This window comes from Malus domestica, chromosome 05, assembly GCF_042453785.1.
Source record: "Malus domestica chromosome 05, GDT2T_hap1".
In the NCBI taxonomy this organism is placed as follows: domain Eukaryota; kingdom Viridiplantae; phylum Streptophyta; class Magnoliopsida; order Rosales; family Rosaceae; genus Malus; species Malus domestica.
Genome location: NC_091665.1, coordinates 4,616,137 through 4,631,165, shown reverse-complemented (window position 1 = coordinate 4,631,165; position 15,029 = coordinate 4,616,137). Strand labels below are relative to the sequence as shown.

The window sequence follows — 15,029 nt, the reverse complement described above, 5'->3', positions numbered from 1 at the left end:
CAAAACCAACTCCTAATTCCATTAATTGCAGATCAGATCAAACCAAAAGATATTCTAGAAATCTCTTCCTTTTTCTGAATGTCACAATTGCAGATCTCTAATTCCAAACACAAATCAAATCAAAACCAATTCCACTAATCTCTTCACCTTTCTTTCTCTCGAAAGGCAACCTTTTCATCTGAGTGCAACTAATGATCTCGTTTTCATCGTAGGCGTCCCACCGCCTTAGCTGGCGTTCTCGGCCTCCATATTCCTTACCCACCGACCATTGGGTTCACAAAGATCCTGTCTTTTGGAGATTTGGGTTTCAATGACGGTGATGCAGGTCCGTCGTCAATCGTGCGAAGCAGACGAATCAGAGTGAATCAAACGACGGCCAGAGCAGGGAGAGAATGAGATGGGTTTTGGGTTCTGAGAGATTCAAAACAAGTAGACGATGCGATTTTGGGTTGGCGAGTGTTGACGATGTTGGCAACACGAGCAAACAAAGCGAGCATAGAGAGGAGATGGAGGATGACGAGGAGAGTGAGAAGACGAAGACGCAGTGAAGGTTTTAGCAATCCCATGGTTATTGGGGGGTCTCGCTAAGACCTTTTGGTGAAGGGTTTTGTCCATGCGAGTCTAGTGTAGTAGACCACGATTCTAAAACAGGGCATGGGCTAGGCGGGCTAAAGCTGTGGGGTGGTTAGGCGGTTCCATTGCTTTTTTTTTTAATTAAGTTAAAGGGTTTTATAGGTAACTCCACTAAAAATAACCGAGATTATGAGTTAGTGAATTTCTGAATTTGATTTTGTTTTTGGGTTTTTCTTATTTTTGCTACATTAATATGTGATGATGGCAACGTCATGATAGCTTAAGTTATAAGTTCTAACTTTCCCAAATTCTCAATTCAAGTGTAGTTATTTTTTAAAATGTAAGTAGATACTTTTTTATTTTGAACAAACGATATTATATACACTAAGGGGAAGGGTGAGCTTTGCCTCACAATGGGCTATCAATAATATGATTCAAATTTCCATTTGGTGATAATCAAACCTAAGACCTCTCACTTACAAGTGAAGAAGAATACCACTGGACCGTAGTACTAAGTAACAGTAGATAAATACTATTTATTTATATGTTTATATAATAAATTGAATTAAATCCGCCTAGGCATTAGGCCCTAACATCCGTTGATTAGCGCGTAACGTTTTTTAGAACTTTATAGTAGATGCATAGGGTGTGTTGTGTGTGTCTTCGTTCTTGGCTTCTCCACCTTTGAAAAGGGAAATTTGCAAAATTAACCAAACTTTGGACCTTCTATTTAATTATAACCACCATTTTACTTTTATGATAATTATAACCAAAATTTGAGATAAAATTACTAACATACCCTTTAAATGAGTTTTTCATAGAACCAAATAGTAAAATTAAAATTCAGCTTCCAGAAATGTTCATTATCAGATTGAATCTACCGTGTCAATAGAATCTTGCTGGGAAATTGTCATTCTTCGGCCACATAGCTCGGAATTCGAAACTAGTTGGTCAATCTTCACCAGAGTTGTTTATTTGAGAAAAAAAAAAGAAGAGGAGGAATTTAGCTTCAGAAGCAAGGCAACGAGCTTTGTGGGATCACACAAGCAATCGTGAATGGCAGCGTTGACATTATCAACGCCGCAGCCACCACCATCTTCCCCAAAGCTAGCGCCCAACCCTTCACCGTATGTGTAACTCTCTCTCTCTCTCTCTCTCATTCATACCTTTATACATGTGTGCTTTTTTCTCTTCTCATTTGCACCAGAAAAAGTAGAATTGTTGCATTTGCGAGGGCTTGAGAAAGGCTTATCATCCCTCCACGCAGTGCATTAGGGACATACATGTGAACAAACAAGTAAAAACAAAAAAACTATCGTATAAAAAAATCCACGTAACAAAAATTGAGAGAAGAGATATCAACTAATATGACTTTTGGGCCTTTGTTATGTTGTATTTGGTTGCTAAGAAACTGTGAGAATCTAAAGCACACATATATGTTATGGACAATTGGATCTTGCATTCTTACACGTTTTTCAATCCTAAAAGTGAAAAGTATCAACCATTGAGTGTTTTTGTACAATTTTGCTATTTTGGTTGTTAGAAGAAAACTCATGATAATGGTATATCAGTACTTTCATATTAACTTTTGGTTATAATTATTATAAACTTAAAAGGGTGGTCATAATTCTATATAGAGTCTAAATTTTAGTTATTTTTCCAAATTGAAACGCGGGGTATGAACCGGATCATAAACGACTTGTACTTCGATGTCGTTTGGGATAGCGCATGTGCCATTTTGCCCTATTCTACATTCCTCTTCATAGTAACACAAAATTAAATGCATGGTATGAGATCGAACCGCAAAAAATCTATTTAAACCAAAAATTTAAAATAAAATAAAAAATTCATAGTACACAACACATCATGGAGTTCGTTTCGCGAAAAGAAACTCTGAAGGTCATTGAGTACTCTTTTGTTGCAGTTACATCATAACGAATTGTTAATTGGCACGATATTTTCAAGTCGGGCTCGACAAAAAATATTATTTAGCCGAGGTTATTAGTTTAACGGGTATTATAAATTAGGGCAAAAAATTATTTACTTGTCCTCATATTTTATGGTTTTCAACATTTAGTACATCAAGTTTTTTTCGTTCCAGAATCATACCTAAAATGTTAATTTTGAGACAATTTCATACATCCGTTAGTCAAACTGTTAAATCTGTCGTTAACTGAAGACATTGCGCCTATGTGGATAATGACTGGGCGCTACATGTCATTAAAAATATTAAAATAATAAAAGTATTATTAAAAAAAAAAAACTGTTCTTCCTCAAAACCCCGACTGTCCTCCCTTCTCCCTCCCTTCTCGACCTCTACTGCAAATCCAACCCTCTTCCTCCCTTAACCCCCTCCCTCAACCCCCAACCCTTTCCCTCCATCAACCCTCAACCCCCAACCCTCTCCCTCCCTCAACCCCCGACCCACTCAATTAAAAAAAAAAAAAAAAGTTTCTGGGCACCCTACATCCCTTCTCTTCCCTGAATCCATGGCGACGGTTGCACTGCGAGCTGAGGAAGTTCCAGACCCTCGCGGTTAGCGGCGTCGAACCGATTGCTCCGGTTCAGGTCATGGTGATGAAGACGAAGGACGAAACGACGTCGCACTCTGAAATCGTACGTCGTCGTCGCCTTCACATCCAAAACCCATTGCCTCCTCCTCCAAACCCTCACTCCTGGCGATAAAGGATCGGCCTTCGCTCTGTCATTAGCACCCCCACTTTCAAATTGGAAACAGAAAATCAATTTCACACAAACCAATCAGTAAAACCTTCAATCACAATAGAAAAATAATAATTCCCAATTTTTACAAATTCTGTAACATTTTCCCCCAATTTCCAATAGCTGCCAAATTCCAAATAAACCCAAGAATCCCAGCTGCAACATATCTCAAAAACTATCCATAAAAACACACAATTAACAATAATACAAACCAACACACATTCATTGATTCACGCAATTCTACTCAAACAGACAACACAGAAAACAGGAGAGAGTAGGTAGAGAGATAGAGAGAGTTACAGAAAATTAAACCTGAATTTGAAGTCGCAAATACGCAAGGCGAAAAGGATGCTGGCCTTCGAGGGCAAATTGCGGTTGGAGAGACCCAGAAATCGAAAAAAGGGAGACGCAGAAGGGCTCTATTCGAAGAAGGAGGGGAGGGTAGGTGGAATCAAAGAGGGAGATAGAGGGGGAGGGTGGGTGCAGAGGAGAGAAGGGAGGAAGGGTCTGGGGACTTGGGCCGAGCTTAATCGAATGGTGGTGGTTGTGGAAGACAAGAAAAAGAAGAGGAGGAATGAAAGTGTCCCTGTGGATGCAGAGGAGAATGTGGATCTGATGGGAAAGTGAGAAGAGATGAAGTTGAGAGTGAGGGATTGAATTGAAAGATTGGGTTTGGGGATGATTTGATCGGAATATTTTGTTGTTTTGATTTGCAGGGGTTCAGGGTTTTTTTTTCCTTCTTGTCGTTGTTTTTTTTTTTTAAATTTTAATAAATATTTTTATTATTTTAATATTTTTAATGACACGTGACGCCCAGTCATTATCCACATAAACGTCATGTCATCAGTTAACGGCAGACTTAATAGTTTGATTAACGGATGTATGAGACTGTCTCAAAATTAACACTTTAGGTATAATTCTAGGACGAAAAAAACTTGATGTACTAAATATTGAAAACCACGAAACATGAGAGTAGTAAACAGTGTTTTGCCCTATAAATTATCGAAGTTTGACGGGTTAGCTTTGGTGAGTTTTAAGTTTGAATAATAATATCTAAGCAAGCATGAGCACCCTAGCATTCAACTTGACTCGCTAATTTACAAAAAACAACTTGCATAAAACAAGTTCATTTCTAAGTGATGTCTCGGTCCAATAATACACTGCCGTATGGAGAAATATTTACTCATAGCCTAGCATTACTAGACCGAAACATTACAATGAAAATCAACTCGTTCCATATCCATCCTCCTCATTTACACTCATATTTTGATTTACCAACAAACTTAAGAAAAAAATTTAAGAGCCTTTCCCCTAACAAAATCCAGGAAGTCATCTATCCAACGGCTCCTGTACCCTCATACAACAGATCAACCTTGAAATCAAGGGATGCAAAACAGCTCATCCAGGATGCATCCATTACCTCTACACCCTATAGTGAAATACATACATGCCTCTGTTTATCCTTCATCCAACTAATTTGCTTCTTCAGATACTCCTCGTCTCTGTCCTCAAATATTCCATCCATGCAAGGAGATGAAGTCGGAACATGGACTTCTAAAACTCTCTGTCCATTGGCACCGTCTTCAGTAGCTTGGTGAGGTCATAGGTCTTGAAATCTTTCCCATAACATAAACCCAGATCTAGCGGAGTTCTGCCATCCTGAAACACACGGAGCAGCGTTAATCACTTTAACAGAAACAACAGAAAGTAAAAAATCCTTACTTTGTCTCTACTATAGGTCCCTGCTTTGTATAAAGTAAACGTTACCTTATTTCTTCTGCTCTTATCTGCACCATTGACTAACAAAATTTTCACAATGTCTCTGTTTCTACTTTGAACAGCAACATGCAACGGAGTCCATCCATCCTGAAATAAATTATACGACGTTGTTAACAAGCTGAGAAACGAAAATAAAAAGGATTAACTGGGTATAGGCATTGGGAAATTTAAACAATAAAAAACAAAACTCACATTATCTGCAATATTGACATCAACTTTATATTTGATCAATAACTTGACAATCCGCTTGGTGCCTACATGTACTGCGTAATGAAGTGGCGTAGCGCCATCCTATAGACAAAGACAAAAACTCATTGTTCCCCTAAAGAAAAATGGATCGGGAGAGATATTAAAGAAAGTCTTATCCTTACCTTGTCTCTGACATGAGGACTTGCACCTTTTCTTAGCAGATGACTAATTACAGCTTCCTTTTTGGCTATGATTGCAGTATGAAGAGCAGTTGTACCATCCTGTTTCACCAAATTATTGGAGGTTTACTAATCCAGGTACAATGCTACCAAATTGGAGACAGATGGTGATTCAATTACAGATAAAACTCACCTTATCAACAACGTCAATATCTAAACCATCTTCAAGTAGCTTGTCCATGAAAGTTACCATCCCTGACAGTGCAAGTGTATGTATCGGGTTCCATTTTTCCTGAGTAATGAAAGTACGAAACACAATAAATGAATGTAGAAAGACAGGCCAGCCTCTTATTGCAAATACGACTTCCTATTTACAGTTGTGAGCTTGTAATGCTATAGAGACTAAGAAATAGTTCAGTTGCTCCATCTAGATTTTAGTAGTAAATTGTACTATAGGAGATAGGTAAAAGCAGGACCAGACTTCTATAAACTAACTTCAGGACATTTTTACATAAGAAGAACGAATTACCGTTGATATTTTCTTGATGTTGGGAGCCGCATGCTTTTGCAAAATTGCTATTTCTTCTTGCCCCAAGAGCTGTTCAACTTCTGCAACACGAATAACAGATATTAGATGTTTACCAGGAAATGAGATCCCAAAAAGTGGTATTACATTACATTGAAGAAGAAAACCGCTAAACTGGTCTTTGAAGATCTACATGGCCGGGAAATTATAACAGCCAGAAGAGTTGAGTAATCTTTAATAAAGCAACAGGTTTGCAAATATTGCAAGCTAACATGTTAGAAGTTAAATGTTCTCTTGCGAGACAGTTGAGCATGCCATTTTTGTCAAAATATCAATTGGAACACACCATGTCACTCTCTACAAATAGAACATTCCCCATTAAGGGCCAGCTTGCCGTATGGGATTGATTCTAGATGGCCTAAAAGCACTTGATGACAACCAAAAGTGCTCTTGACGATGCGCTTCGAGGGTCATAGAAGTGCAAAGCACTTCCAAATGTGTTTCTAATAACAGCGCTTATGAAGCAAAAGTGCTTGTTCTAAACTTTTAGAACATCCATTGAAGTGAACAAATAAATATGAACATAGAAAATTAGGGGCACCGGAGCATAACCTTTTACAAGATCCTCTTCATACTTGTTTGTTGTGGACTTATCAACAGCAGCAGCAGCATCAGTAGCAGCAGCTGGAACACCTTTTCCCTCTTCTTCCTCCCATTCACTTTGGAAACCCAATTCTTCTTCTTCTTCTTCTTCTTCTTCCTCCTCGTCTTCGCTGCCGCTGCCATCGTCGGGTGCTTCCCAAGTTCCCACCTGGGTCCGAAACGAAGCAGTCGGGCTCAACGAACCGACCGAAAAAGTCCTCAGCTTTGAGTGCCTCTGAGCGCCATGGAACCTAAAGCTTCCACTCCTTGTACTACACGCTGTCAAGACGCCGGCTTTATTAAAAATTACAAACGGGTTGTAATCTCTGGGGAAGGAAATTGAATTTAGACCCGACAATGCGGAAATTGAAACCGTGCCCATTTGGACTTGGACTTAGAGGGTTATTCAAAATGTCACAAAATCCTCCTGCTTGAACTTGGCGGCCGGGTAATCGAACCAGAAGGTCCAGGAATGCGACTGCAGCGCTATTCCTTTTGGCGGCTTCGCCAACACGGAATCTTGGTCACCGACGATCACTCCTTCTTCGAGCTCGTCGTCGTCCTCCCTCGGCCCAGGGTTCGCCTCGTTCTTCACAGTGCTGTCGATAACGGCGGGAGAGAGTGAGAGAGTTCCGGAGAACGGCGAGTCGAGGGTGCAGAGAAGATAAAAATCCTTGCGGGTCCCAGCGAACCCAAAATAATCCAATATAATCTCCCAAAATTGTGAAATATGTAATACGGTATTACTAATACCCTTACGCAAACTCCAACAATTGGATCAAAACTTAAAAAATTTTAATTTTAATCCATAAATATTTTTGCTTTAACCTTCTGAGTTAAATTTTTAACCCAAAATTATTAAAAAATGAATTTAAAGTTAATTTTTAAAGTAACTGTTTTTTTTAAATAAATTATGTAAACTATCAAAATTAATTTTAACCTAAAAATATTTAGATTCCGATAAATATTAAAAAAACACTAAATCGACACCATAAAACTCGTTGAACACTATGAAAAAATATGAAACACATGAATTTTTAAAATTATTTTAGCCGTTGTCTTTAAATTTGGACAATTAGATTTGATCATGTTAGATCTGAGCCATTGTATTCAATGAATTTATAAATATAAAACAAAATGCACATATATGATGAACCAGCCCATTAGTTGAGTTGAATTTAACCTGAAAATGAGTTATAAGTTAAAACTCATATTTTGCCTAAGGGTTAGAGTAAGTTGAAGTAAGCTTAAATCCTAAAATTTGAGTCTTAGGTTTGAAGTAGGTCTTAGAATCTAAAGTCTTTAAATTTCCCTATGAATTTCCTTTGGACTCCAAATTTTGTTCTGCTTGTGCCCACGTATTCGTATCAATGAGTACTATAAGAAACCGAGGGGGCATTTTGTGTCTTTCTTAAAATCGTCAAAGTAAGTGATCCAGCTGCAGATATGCATACAACGATGATAAAGATGTTTTGTGAGAGAGATGAGCTGAAGATGGCACTTTAAGTCTTGAAGTGGATGAAGTTGAAGCAGTTTGTTGAGTTCTAGTGCCATTGGTACTGCTTGCTAATTAGAGAAAGGATAATCAACTTTTGCGGGTGAGCTTCTTTACTTTTCGTCAAAGTATTGGTGAATTTTCGTCTCAAAACAACAAACGAACGAGGCAATCACTCATACGATACAGTCAACCAGAACAAAACATAATTGATGTTTTGAGCCCTCAGACCACAACCACACGCGCAGCAGGTAGAGAAATTATCGCATTATACAAAAGAAGCAAACAATGAGATAAAGCACAACATTACTGATTACTTTCTATCCCAAAAATAAATAAATATATTGATTACTCTCACAAATCATACCCAAGCAAACAAGCCTCCCTGCTTTGCGAAAACGTCTGTCGTACGCAGGATTAGCCTTACGATACAAAGAGGTTGTTTCCACGACCTGTGACCTTTGGTCACAAAGGAGCAACCTTTCCCTTGCGCCCCTATCAATATTAAGGCCGAAGGAAAATTAAAGGTAGACAAAATATTTGTTTATATATATGAATACTGATAAGAAAGAGATGCACCATTTGGCAACATACCTCAAGCATGAAAACTAATAAACAGTCATTTACACAACACCGCTTGGGTAGTAAATGTAAACAAAAAATAGCCCTCGGATCTTATTATATCCTGAATCCAAGTTCAAGAATGCTGAGCTTTCATTTTCATTTACAGGCACATCCTGAATGACGACAGCAGCAGCAGCAGCAGCAACAACAAACGCCACCACCATAAACAGTAGATGGCTACTCTTAACGGTAGAATTATAGGAAGTGAAGATGCTCATAATGAAAATCAAAGAATGCCCAAGAACATAAGTCTGCATCATTGGGCAAAATGCGTAAGGCTGTACTACGGCATATATGCAAGAAGAACCACTTAATAATTTCCCACTTGTTGCACAAACCAAGTAAAAAGAAAAACAAACCCGCAAATACTCTGAGATTGTCATTGTAAGGATAACCACATCACTGACAACAAAACTATTTTCAGTTGACTGAGGTCTCACAATAATTGTTGAAATAGCATTGCAAGGGCACCTTAGAGAGGAATGGATTGTACCATTATATGGGTAAAACATCTAACAATAATCCACTGAACCACTACAAAAATGAGTTTTCCATCATTAGGCAAATAAGCTAGATTAGAAAACATGGTAAATCCCAGTAAAAGAAAAATCTAAGAAAGAAGCACACACAAAAGACAGAGCAGATCTCATCATTAGCACACCATCGCTAATTCAAAGTCTCAGATGCTCACATCTTGAAAAATAATTTGACTACACATTTGCATTATGACGAAGATTATTTCAATCAATAAAGATAATAAAAACATGAAATGTACCTGAAGCACAATATAATTGTATGAAATCTAATGCAAAGGGATTACAGCCGTGGTGATATATAGCTTCAAGAATGCATTTCCATCAACATCTCAGAGCTCCGTGCTTAAATCATTACTCCTCACAACCGCGTATCAATGAACTCCACACATCCACTGCAAATGAAAAAAAAATATTACACTCAGAACTATGGCACTGTAAACAACTAGCCACAAATACATACTATACCATCATCAGACCAATTTGACATCAAATGCCGAACACCCAGTAAAGAAAAATAGAGGTGTTTATGAAAAAACATTTAAGAAATAAAGTAGGATAGCCAATCAGTCGAAAATAAATATCATAACAATGAAAGTAACGAAAGCTGAGACCCAAATGAATATGCAAGGCTCGAACTGATTGTGCAAATTTGAATCACATTTAGGGTCAAATTCTATTTGGTTGCATATCTGAACATTAGATGGTGAATGTAACAAGTAAATGCATATACATCATATATACACATGTATATGTGCGTGTGAGAGAAAGATAAATTGAAAAAAAAAAAACATTATTAGCAATCACTAACGAACAAAAACAACGAAAAATTCCATAAAAATTTCTCAGAGAAAAGATATCTATAGAAATAACTAAAGAAACAGAAATAATTTAAAACTCAACAAGCATATCTTGGGGAAACAAAAATAATAAAACACTTCTTGATGAGTGTTCATATCTCATAGCTATATCTGATCATTGCCAGTTAGCTGTGGTTTATCACTACGAACCTCTTCACATCTTCAACCATACAAGCCAGAGAGAGAGAGAGAGAGAGAGAGAGAGAGAGAGAGAGAGAGAGAGAGAGAGAGAGGATGGTTGTGTTGATGATGTCGACGACTAGTCCAGCAAAAACGATAGAAAGGGCTCCTAATTACAATCCACAGAAACTGAACATAGACTTAACGAGAATATGGTAAGTATTTGACGACTAGTATAGCAAAAATGATTGAAAAGGCTCCTAATTACAATCCACAGAAACTGAACATAGACTTATCGAGAATATGGTTAGTCTTTTATCTGACTCGTTTAGAAACAAACAATCGAGCTTGAAATCATCTGTTTTCAGTGCATCACTGTTTATTTGCCGAATTACATACGCTAGTGTTCCATATATATAAAGGGTGGTGCCATCCACACACCCCTTTTTACCTCTAACACATCCCTCTCAATTTCCGGCAATCAAATCAAATGAATTGTTGAAGGATCAAATGACAGAAATTAACAACAGGTGTGTGGACGGTACAAATTCTTGTAGTTTTACTGTTTGCATGTTGTCAACTAAAATTTTCCAGACAAGCATGTGTTGCCTGTAACGATGTTTTAATTATCTTACAATTGTGAAATTGCGTGAAACCCTAAAACCATAGTTTCTCAACAACAAACAACAAACATTTGCAACATGAAAATTCACCAACACTTTGGTGTAAAAGTAAAATGAGAAAGAACCTCACCTGCAAAAGTTGATTTTTCTTTCTCTAATTAGCATGCAGTACCAATAGCACTAGAACTCCAGGACTCGTTCTGTTGGACTAAGAATACCAAACAGTCCAAGTTTTCTTAGTTGATAGTGTTGAGTCTTCAATCGAATAAAGGCTCCTTGACAAGAAGATTAACTTTTTCGTTTAAAAATTTGAGCACATCTTCTCTTCCTTCTTTTATCAGCAACTGCCTTAATCTCCCAAAAGTCACACCTGCTGGTCGAATCCCCTTCTCTATCATCTCTTCCAGTAAGACACAAGCCTTTGAAGCATTTCCCTTCTCACAAAATCCATTTATAAGGACTGAATACGTGTGCATGCTCGGGACAAACTGCTTCAACTTCATGTACTTCCAGACTTTATAGGCCATCTTCAACTCATCTCTCTCACAAAACATCTTTATCATCATTGTATACGTATCTGCATCTGGCTCACATACTTTGATCATTTTGCGGAAGACGCTAAATGCCTCCTCAGTCTCTTCACGGTCAATCAAACTATTTAAAATGATATTGCAAGTCCTCGAATTGGGAGTAACGCCTTTGGAATTCATATAGTTTAAGACCCTATAGACGTTCTTGAACTTGTTAGCCTTACAAAAAGCGCCGATCAAGGCATTGTACACAACCACATCAGCCCTTATTCCATTCCTTTCCATCTCCAAGAATGCAGCAACAGCATCTTCAATCCTGTTTTCAACCCCATATGTATGCACCAAAACACTATAAATAAAGGACGTCGGCATACAACCACTATCATCCATGCCCCGAACAATATCAACGGCTTCATCCACCCTCCCTGCCTTACAAAGAACATCAACCATGATACCATAAGTCACTATATCAGGATTGCAACCCGCATCAATCATTTCTCTGAACACCTCCCTCGCTTTAGGCAAATTCGGATCCTTCCCCCACCCGCCAATCAATATACTATAGGTCTTTGAGTCTGGCTCAAACCGATCCTTCACTTTATCAAAAACCTCCTGAGCCTTCCTCACATTCTTGGACTTACACAGAGCACTCAGCAGGCCATTGAACGCCGCTAAATTCGGAGCACAATCATACTTCTCCATAACATTAAATGTATAAAGCGCTTCCTCAACCTTCTGTGCCCTGGCATACTTCCTCATAATGATTCCAAACGTCTCCATATTCTGAATCCTCTTCGCCCTCATCGAGTTCACAAGCTCCCACATGATCTGGTACTGCCTGATCTTGGCCAAAGATTCAATCATAGCATGGTAGGCCTTAACACTATGCGAATAATTTCGCTGCTTTGCCGCCCACTCAAAGAACCGGTATGCAACCATACCAGCATTGTTGAATCTCATGAGAACTTCCTCTACCATTTCGGGTGAAATTCGGATCCCGGTTTGGTCAAGGGCGGTATCAAGAGCAAGTGTTGGGCAGGACATCATGATTTTGAAAATTCTTTTTGTTGGGTCGGAAAATTGCCTAGTGGGTTCTGTTGAACAGTAATTCCGGGTCAATTTCATCAACCCAAAACCTAATCTTTCCCCACATTTTTGTAATTTTATGGCCATGTTTTTGGGAACCCGATTGAAAAATTCAAGTCACCTGGATCATTTGAAATCTAAAGTTAGTGAAATCAAACATCATTTAACTAATCAAATAGGGAACTGTTATTAACACTCCAAAAATCTCATTCTACACCCCTATAAGTGTCTTTATTCTTTCTAACTATAGGAAATTTGGACTGCAAAATGAGATTTTTGGAGTGCTAATAACTAGGGGTGCAACTTGGGTTGGGCCAATCCAAACCCGTTCATGTCCAACCCGACTTTAAACTTGAACAAGCGGGTTCTTCTTTAGTTATAATCCACCCGAACCCAACCCAATTTTAACCCGTTCATTGATTGGGTTGAGTTGGGTTGATCATTTGCCCGTCCATCCCTAACCCAACCTAACCTGACTAACCAAACCCAATTTAACCAGATTGTAACCCATATCAATTAATGCTCATACTACACCCAAGTGTGCCAAGTCCAAAAACCAGCGCCCTTTCTAATATTTTTTTAATAAATTACCCTTTACAATTACTTAAGCTTTTAGGGAATAAGAGGCTTTGATTAGTTAGCTCATGTTCATAGTCTCTAAATCCTAAAGCTTTATAGTAGACTGATATATGAAATTAGAGTAAGCTAGCTTTGATGCTACTTGGCTTAATTTTTTTAGGAATTCTTGGAAACGTTGTTACAAGATTAAACTTGAAAAAGTTGGGCAACCCAAACCCAACCCAAGTAAACCCTAACCCAATTAAACGCGAGCCCAAATGAACCCGAATGAAACCCAACCCAAACCCGAGCCCGAATTGTAAAAGTTGGGTTAGGATTGGGTTGACCTTCCAACCCATCCAACTTGCCTGAGTTGCACCCCTACTAATAACAATTCCCATCAAATAATGGGAATACATTAACAAATTAGGACCAACAAATTTAATTTTTGAAGATTGAAAATAAATTAAGAAAAATGATAAGACTTTTGGAAATTTCCTGCAATTCGATGTGTTCTAATATCTTCCAATAAATTAACCAAAGGAAACAGAAATTCTAGAGAGAGAGAGGTGAAGGAAACGTACTCATACCAATACCCACCAACCAATTCTATTCATTCACAGCCAAATTCCATAACAGAAATACTACCATGCTTGCTTAAATAACATTATTTGGACCGCAAACATCCACATTGATACATATCAAAGCATCCCAAAGATCTAAGGAAACCCCTTCTAGTAATTATTTAATGTTGGGTGTTAAATTAACACGTGTATGTAGAAATAGACACATTCAATTCTCCTAATCAACTTGGAGGGAACCCAATGAAATATGACTCCTAATAATCAGGAATAATTGGGGAACCTCTAAAATCCCAGTAACACGAAAAGACTAATAGGACAACAGGAAATTAAGAAACAAATGCCACGCCAGATTGAACACAATATTTTCAAGGCTAACTACTTGGAAATCTCACTAATCCTGGCAGCATTCCTCATTGCTAAATCAATCAAGGTGGCTACAGCCTACATAAGAGACGCAAGTAACCGAAATCGACACAAACACCCCAAAACATTCATTACAAATAGAATTACAGAAGATATAGGGAAATATTGCAGTCACTAAGAAAATGTAGGAAAACAATAGAGACCAAAATATCGAACTTTAACGACAATCCATAGTTTCCAATTTCTATGTTTGCAGTTGGTACGAAATCAATATCTATTTCCTTTACCAAAAATTGCCAAATTTGTTTTATCACAAACTACAGCAAGCACATAACAAACGCAAAAAATTCAATCATTTCTTAGTTCTCCTACCAACCAAACAAAATTAAATCCAAAAAAATAGAGGAAACGAAAGGAATTAACCTCCAGAACTCCTCGCGGGTAGGGAAGGTGTAGATCGGCGACTATCTCTCCTTATTCGAGCTCGTCGTCGTCCTCCCTCGGCTTAGGGTTAACCTTGGTCTTCACGGAGCTGTCGAGAACTGGAGGGAGAGAGGGAGAGAGGTCTGGACAGTGGTGCGTAGGCGAGGGAGCCCAAAATAATCCTAGAATTCCCCAGAAACGCACTATCTTGGATAGGTCATATCCACACCCATTTTCACTTTCTCACACCCCCTTTCAATTTTGTCTGTCAACAAATTAAAGAAATTTAATAACAAAAAAAATTAACAAAGGCATGTGAAAAGAAAAATAGATGTAAAAATATCACTTTCTTCTTTATTTATGTTGGACAATCCTTCATAGAATTATCATGTTGGTATCAAAATTAATATTATAATATTTTAAGATTTTTTTTTTGAACAAACGATATTATCTTCACTAGGAAATGGGGTGTGTTTGGCTTCACAATGAGCTAATAATGATATGGTTCAAACTCGCATTTGGCGAGAATCGAACCTAAGAGCTCTCATTTACAAGTGAATAGTAATATCACTCGACCGTATTACTAAGTGACATGATTTTTAAGAATTGTTTTGAAGGATC

At 38.0% G+C, this 15,029-nt stretch overlaps 2 protein-coding genes across 4 annotated transcripts; both read right to left on the bottom strand.

Annotated features, from left to right (window-relative positions):
* Positions 1-4,405: 4,405 nt before the first annotated feature.
* LOC103445757 (ankyrin repeat domain-containing protein EMB506, chloroplastic) lies at positions 4,406-7,698 on the bottom strand. Its single transcript, XM_008384790.4, has 7 exons — positions 6,580-7,698; positions 5,971-6,050; positions 5,635-5,733; positions 5,445-5,543; positions 5,266-5,364; positions 5,062-5,160; positions 4,406-4,953 (listed from the first exon to the last, which is right to left on the bottom strand). The coding sequence occupies exons 1-7, from the start codon at positions 6,989-6,991 to the stop codon at positions 4,849-4,851; spliced, it is 993 nt and encodes a 330-aa protein (XP_008383012.1). The 5' UTR covers positions 6,992-7,698; the 3' UTR covers positions 4,406-4,848.
* A 658-nt stretch (positions 7,699-8,356) lies between these two features.
* LOC103445758 (pentatricopeptide repeat-containing protein At1g77360, mitochondrial) lies at positions 8,357-14,675 on the bottom strand. 3 transcript variants are annotated; one of them, XM_008384792.4, is made up of 5 exons: positions 14,409-14,675; positions 10,995-12,601; positions 9,504-9,656; positions 8,699-8,979; positions 8,357-8,599 (listed from the first exon to the last, which is right to left on the bottom strand). In XM_008384792.4, the coding sequence occupies exon 2, from the start codon at positions 12,565-12,567 to the stop codon at positions 11,122-11,124; it is 1,446 nt and encodes a 481-aa protein (XP_008383014.1). In that variant the 5' UTR covers positions 12,568-12,601; positions 14,409-14,675; the 3' UTR covers positions 8,357-8,599; positions 8,699-8,979; positions 9,504-9,656; positions 10,995-11,121. The 3 variants fall into 3 exon arrangements, with proteins under 3 accessions (XP_008383014.1, XP_028957709.1, XP_008383016.1); XM_029101876.2 differs by having other exon boundaries at positions 8,699-9,262; positions 14,409-14,671; XM_008384794.4 differs by lacking the exon at positions 8,699-8,979 and having other exon boundaries at positions 14,409-14,671.
* Between the last annotated feature and the right edge of the window lie 354 nt (positions 14,676-15,029).